The sequence below is a fragment of the Xyrauchen texanus genome, chromosome 48, assembly GCF_025860055.1.
Source record: "Xyrauchen texanus isolate HMW12.3.18 chromosome 48, RBS_HiC_50CHRs, whole genome shotgun sequence".
NCBI lineage: Eukaryota > Metazoa > Chordata > Actinopteri > Cypriniformes > Catostomidae > Xyrauchen > Xyrauchen texanus.
Genome location: NC_068323.1, coordinates 8052538 through 8059050, shown reverse-complemented (window position 1 = coordinate 8059050; position 6513 = coordinate 8052538). Strand labels below are relative to the sequence as shown.

Genomic DNA, 6513 nt, shown 5'->3' with positions numbered 1-6513 from the left:
GACACCTTAACACTTAGTTTAATAATTTTAAAACATGATTTTACCTATACATAATTAATATTTACATTACATTAGCCAGAGGGGAACTGGCCCCCACAGTGAGTCTGGTTTCTCCCAAGGTTATTTTTCTCCATTAATCTACATCTTATGGAGTTTTGTGTTCCTTGCCACAGTCGCCTACGGCTTGCTCACTGGGGTTATTAACTCTTTCCCCGCCAGCGTTTTAAAAAAAAAAAGTTGCCAGCCATCGACAGGGTTTTTGACGATTTTCGCAAAACTTTAATGGCCCGCAGAATATTTAATTCCATGAATATATGAAGATGCTATATATCAAAATAAAGATCTGAGCCTCTACTTTTAGGCAAATAAAAAACGATTTTATTTTATCTTCATTTGTTATTTTTAATGCCATTAAGGCATTAAAGGTAGGCTTTGTCAAAAACAACATTTCGGACAAAAAGCTGAGAAAAAGGCATTTCTATCTACATTTTGAACTACATTCTCAAAACTCCACTTTACGTTTAAGACGATCGCAGTCTGTTTCTTTGATCAAAGAGTTGCATACTCTTTCAAAACATGCGTGCGGGTCCTTCTTACCGTATTCCACCTAAAACACGGATACCAGGAAAATTCCGTGTTTGGCGGGGAAGCGTTTTTCATAAAACCCGGAAAATTCCGTGTTTGGAAGGGAAAGAGTTAATATAATTATCATTTAATTATTTTTAAACCATTAAAATCAAATTTTGTCTAAATTACACAATGATGATTAATCGACTTTATGGACGTTGCAGTTTTTGTCGTCTGTTAATGCTGATGTTCTGTGAAGCTGCTTTGAAACGATGTGTGTTGTGAAAGGTGCTATACAAATAAAATTGAATTGAAAAATTGAATTGAATAGAACCCACACAGACCACAAGGTGAGCACCACCTGCTGGCCTCCCTAATACCTCTAACAGCAGCAACCTTAGTTTCCCCAGGAGGTCTCCCATCCAGGGACTGGCCAGGCTCAAACCTGCTTAGCTTTAGTGGGCAACCAGTGTCATTTTTCCTCCATTTTTCATCTTTCGAAAGTAGTTATCTTTCGTAAATTGTCTAGAGGCAGGTTCATCCTTTTGTGGGAAACACGCATCTTTTACACGCACGCCTCTTTTTTTACAATTTCACACATTTCTTTGTCTTTGTGAGTTGACATGAGTAGCTAACTCTTTGGCTCACATTCAAACAAGCTGTCCGACAGTGTTTGACAGTCAACTGCAACAGATCACAAACTCTGGTGGGAGGAGTGGGGGGGGTTGAATGGCTTCCATAGGGCACTTGCGCAATGTCATGACAATATCGTGAAAAAAACATAATAGACAGCAGTTTTTTTATTTTAATAGCCTGTGGCAGGGCGGAGGGCGGGGCCGGGTCGTGATCCTACACACCTGATCCTTTATTAGGCTAATCAAGCCTCTGAGGGTTAAAGGTCGACTGCAGAGGATCGTGTGGGAGAGAGAGCGTTTACCGACATGACCGTCATGTGTGTGTTTGTGTCTTTTAAATTTATCATTAAAACTATTATTTATATCGTCAAGCCGGTTCTCGCCTCCTCCTTTCCATTGATCCCTTTACATAGCCATAATATTTTAATTAATTGTTTTGACGTCAAGATCATATGTCAGGCATATGACATGAACGTCAGGGATTCGACTTCTAATAAAGCCTAAGACAAATGAACATCATCCACACCTCACTATTGACCAGCGGGGTCCCCCTTTTGATGGGGGGCCCCAAGCAATTGCTTGGTTTGCTTGTCCTCCAGCTTTGCCTCTGCTTCCGGGTTGCGAAAGCATGTTTGTGAAGCGTATGTGATTGATGTACAAGACGAATTGGTACGAATCCGCCATCTCGTAGTATTGTGACAAATGCTCATGAGACCATGTTGGCCTCTAGAAGTGAAATTAGAATATCACTAACACCTCATGGGGATTTGCTGTATCTTGTCGTCATTGATAATATGTTCGTTTTCATTGTTGATGGGCTTTCAAGCGGGGATTGCCAAACTGGATCGTGGAACCTTAAAGCCCAGGGCAGTCAAGGGCCCCTGGGTACAGGCTCCATTGGCCCGGTTGGTAATCCGTCCCTGTGAGAGATGATGCTCATGACATCAGTGCTCATGGAACGTCTCTCGTCCAATCATATTCGAGGACTGGAACTAACTGTTGTATAATAACTGAATATTAGCAAATTAAACAAACAATGGTATGTGGCCAATAAGTAAACAAGCTGTGAGCTCACACCATTGGTTGCTGTGTTGGACAGGGCACCACAGTGTCAGTGTTTACAGCTTACAATGACATCAACCAACAAATGGTTTACTTCCTTTTTTAAGCTATGAAGGGAAGCATTATCAACTGCCATTATATTGAAGTCAGGAAACATAATGCTTTCAAATTCCTCCTTTCATAATCCACAATAGAAAGAAAGTGGAGGACGAGTTGGAATGGCATGAGGGCAGTGGTGGAAAGAGGACTGACAGAACTTAAGTGAAAGTACTGCAACTGAAGAAATAACTCACTTGAGTATAAGTAGAAGTGCTGAGAAATATGATGACTCAAGAAATTATTTCACCTTAAACATTTCATTTTGATAAACTAAAATTAAATTTCATCATGAAAGTCTGCACATGACATATGTGAGAAAGCATTAAAAGCATAACATGACATGTTTACTGATAGTGGCACCTGGTGGCCAAAGTTGGTACCGCATTCCTTTTTTTGAAGAGAAAAAACAAATTTTGGAAAAAAGGAAATTATTTAGATTATTATTATTTATTTTTTTAAGAGAGAAAACACACACACACACACACACACACACACACACACACACACACACACACACACACACACACACAGTCGTACAGAGGGAAACAGAGAGAGGCTCCAATTCTCCCTAGAGAAGCCAAGCTGTATTTCTCCACTGATTTGCACTTTGATATGATAATAAATGAGTAAATGATAATTAAATCAATACATGAATGATTATATATCTAACATATTGAATAACATTCATAATGCAGTTATTAATAGCACATTAATTACACATTGTCAGTTTTAGATCATTGTATATAGCATACATATTAATTCACATAAATGGATTAACTGAATAATTAAATAAAAATATTCCTTACTACTTTTCTACCACAAAACTGATCAATAGAGATAAATGACAGTACACAAAATACAATATGATTGAGAAACAATCAGCACATTTTGAAGAAAAGTCATATTTGTTTCCGATGAGCACTGGTGGATGAGGCAGATATACTACTTTATGTCCTTGTACTTCAAAAGGGTCAAAACAAAGAAACGTCATTTAGTCCACATGCAATGGGATAACCGTTAATACAACAGTAATACAACATTTGACTTTCTAAAATGTATTTGAACTCTTAATTGTTTTTAAAAGATTCAACACATGATACAACAATTACAAATGATCTCTGAACTCTTTGGGTTTCTTGCTGTCAGGTTGATTGACATTATAATGATGGTTGTTGATATGGAGGACCACTATCTCAGATTTGGGCATGTTTAGACAATCAGCTGTTGTAGATCACCATTCGGGAAGTCTCTTCAATGCTTTGGCTTGTGAAAAGCCTTAAATAATAATGACAGAGGTTTGGAAGGACACGAGGATGAGTAGATTGACATTGAATTTGTACTTGTGGATGAACTATTTCTTTAAGATAAACACAAATCCTTATTAGTAGAAGTTTAACAAGGTGGTGTATGCAACAGGAGATCTCTGTAACTACTTGCAGCACAATTGACAATTGAAGGTTCCTGTGTGGCATTTGTGGAAGATTAATGTTAGGAAATCAGCCGTGTCGTAACATTAGGACTGTTGCCTGAGGTGTTGCCTGAGGGGTTGCCTGAGGGGTTGCCTGAGGATGCCCCTATTACAAAAAGAGTCCAGTTATAATGATGTCATCAAACAACAATGGAGTGGCATGAATATTTGATCACCAGCAGACAGGAATAGATAATAGATCACCCAAAAATGGAAATCCGGTTCTCATTTTTTCATTGTCATTCAAATTTAGATTTAAAATCTTAAAAGTTTTGCTTCATGAAACTTTAAGGGATTGTGGGTTTCATCAGAGAGCATTAAAATAACAGAAATATTTGACTACTGCTTAATATAACATATTTGTGGAGCGACGGGGGCGGGGCCGGTCGGAATATCGCGCGCCCGGTCCCCAATCGGCCTGATGAGGCGCGCGAGGGATAAAGGCGGCCGGTGACGATGGTTCGAGAGAGAATTACGGACATGTCCGTCATGTGTGTTTATGTTTATGTTTGTGCTTTTGGTTTAAGTTTACATTAAAATATTATTTATGTCGACAAGCCGGTTCTCGCCTCCTCCTTGCCCATCCTTTAACTGTTTTACATTGGTGCCGAAACCCGGGAAGGAGGAGGGATGCCCGTCGCAGAGTTCTCGACACTGCCGTCCACCCAGGGGAGCGCCGCTGCCATCTGCCGGGTGACGGAGTAGCCCGACCGCCCGATGCGGGGTATGGCCGTTGTCCGCGGGGCAAGTGGGGACTGGATACCCCGACCGCCTGGAGCGAGGGAGCCGCTGCCGGGGGCGGAGGAGTGCCCTGCCGTCCCCAAAGACGCGGAGGGGTCGAGGGAAGACCGCCGTCCGCGAGGGGAGGAGGGAAGAAACTCTCCGACCGCCCGGAGCGGTAGAGCCGCTGCCAGGGGCGGAGGAGTGTCCCCATTTGCCGCCAGAAAAGCGGAGGCGCGTTCTACCCACTGGGGGTCGACGGTTTCACTCCGGTTCGCCCGGGGTGGAGCGGCTGTCGTCCGCCTGAGTGTGGAGGAGTGTTCGAGGACCACGCGACGGTACATCAGAGAACCGGTGAGTGAGCTTTTCTCTCTCTCCTCTCTCTCTCCCTGTCGCACCGTGTTGGCCTTTTCCCTCGCCTATTTTGTTTTGTTGTTGTTGTCTTCTCCTCCTGTCTCCTCCCAGGGCGAGGAAGGCGGGGATGACCACGCGGACGCCGAGATACACCCGCCCCAGGGATGGGGGGGTGTACGTCATGCCGGTGGCACCCCGGCCTGAGATAACGCCGGGAGGAGTGTGGAGCGGAGGGGGGCGGGGCCGGTCGGAATATCGCGCGCCCGGTCCCCAATCGGCCTGATGAGGCGCGCGAGGGATAAAGGCGGCCGGTGACGATGGTTCGAGAGAGAGAGAATTACGGACATGTCCGTCATGTGTGTTTATGTTTATGTTTATGTTTGTGCTTTTGGTTTAAGTTTACATTAAAATATTATTTATGTCGACAAGCCGGTTCTCGCCTCCTCCTTGCCCATCCTTTAACTGTTTTACATTATTAAATAATATAAATACAATAAAAAATATATTTTGTATTATATACATTTATAAACAACGGTGTAAATGTAACTTTGACTTTTTGTTGACCAAAGAGAGATATTTTAAGTATTTAGAAACATTTTGATATCTAAAAACATTTTAATGTCATTCATATTCAGTAGTTTTAAAGTCTTAAAAGGAAATATTACATCACTATTGTATTATTTGATGTATATATTTGAAGTTAAATATTTTAAATGACTTCTTAAGATGTATGAAGCACACGCGCCTTAAGAAATGTGACAATTTATATGACATTTAATCATGAAAGCCCTCAAACAGACAATTAAGTGAGCACATCCTATCTCAAGTCTTCTGAAGGCATATGATCGTTTTGGTAGCAATTATATTATATGGTGGTCAAATAATTTAAAACATCTTTGTGCACAGAAATGATATGTTTTTTTGTATTATGGGCTAGTAATTCCTTGACTGTCGTCTATTATTTTGAATAGTATGGAAAAGTGACTTAACACACAGTGGCCATTAATTTGTTCTCCTTGCACTTGTCGATGACCGGTGCATGATACGAGATATTTGTGTTGGCACTCTTGGAAGTGTCATGACACAGATGTGTTTGCAGCATCAGATCTGTGCAGGTATGCCGTTAAGACCAATCCATAACAGTGCGAGGAATGATTCATGTACAATAAATTGCCTTTCAATGCTGTATACTAAAACATTTACTCACCCTCATATCGTTCCAAACACAGACTTCTTATCTTCCGTGGATCACAAAAGGAGATGTTAGGCAGTGTATAAGCCTCAGTCACTATTCACATTCATGGCAACGAACGTTCTGCTTAACATCTCCTTTTGTGTTCCACAGAAGAAAGTCATATGGGTTTGGAACGGCAAGAGAGTGAGTAAATGATGATACTTGTTGTATTTATTATTGAGCTATTCCCTTAATAGTGATGTGACATATGTAACAGATAGTCTGAGTAACCTTTAGCAGCATTAGCGTTCCTTTAGTTTTGTTTGAATAAGAAGAATATAATATTGGGGAAACTTCGACTACTGATGTATCTCATGTTTTGCTGACCTGATGTAAAACTTGCTCTGGCCGCAACTTGACTTCCCTCGGCATCT

At 41.3% G+C, this 6513-nt stretch overlaps 1 protein-coding gene across 1 annotated transcript in view; it reads right to left on the bottom strand.

Annotated features, from left to right (window-relative positions):
• LOC127639485 (uncharacterized) overlaps positions 1 to 6513 on the bottom strand; it is a 124763-nt gene that overhangs the window by 9693 nt on the left and 108557 nt on the right. Inside the window, exon 7 of the mRNA XM_052121536.1 lies at positions 6467 to 6511. Coding sequence (XP_051977496.1) covers positions 6467 to 6511 — 45 coding nt within the window. The remainder of the gene's footprint in view (positions 1 to 6466; positions 6512 to 6513) is intronic.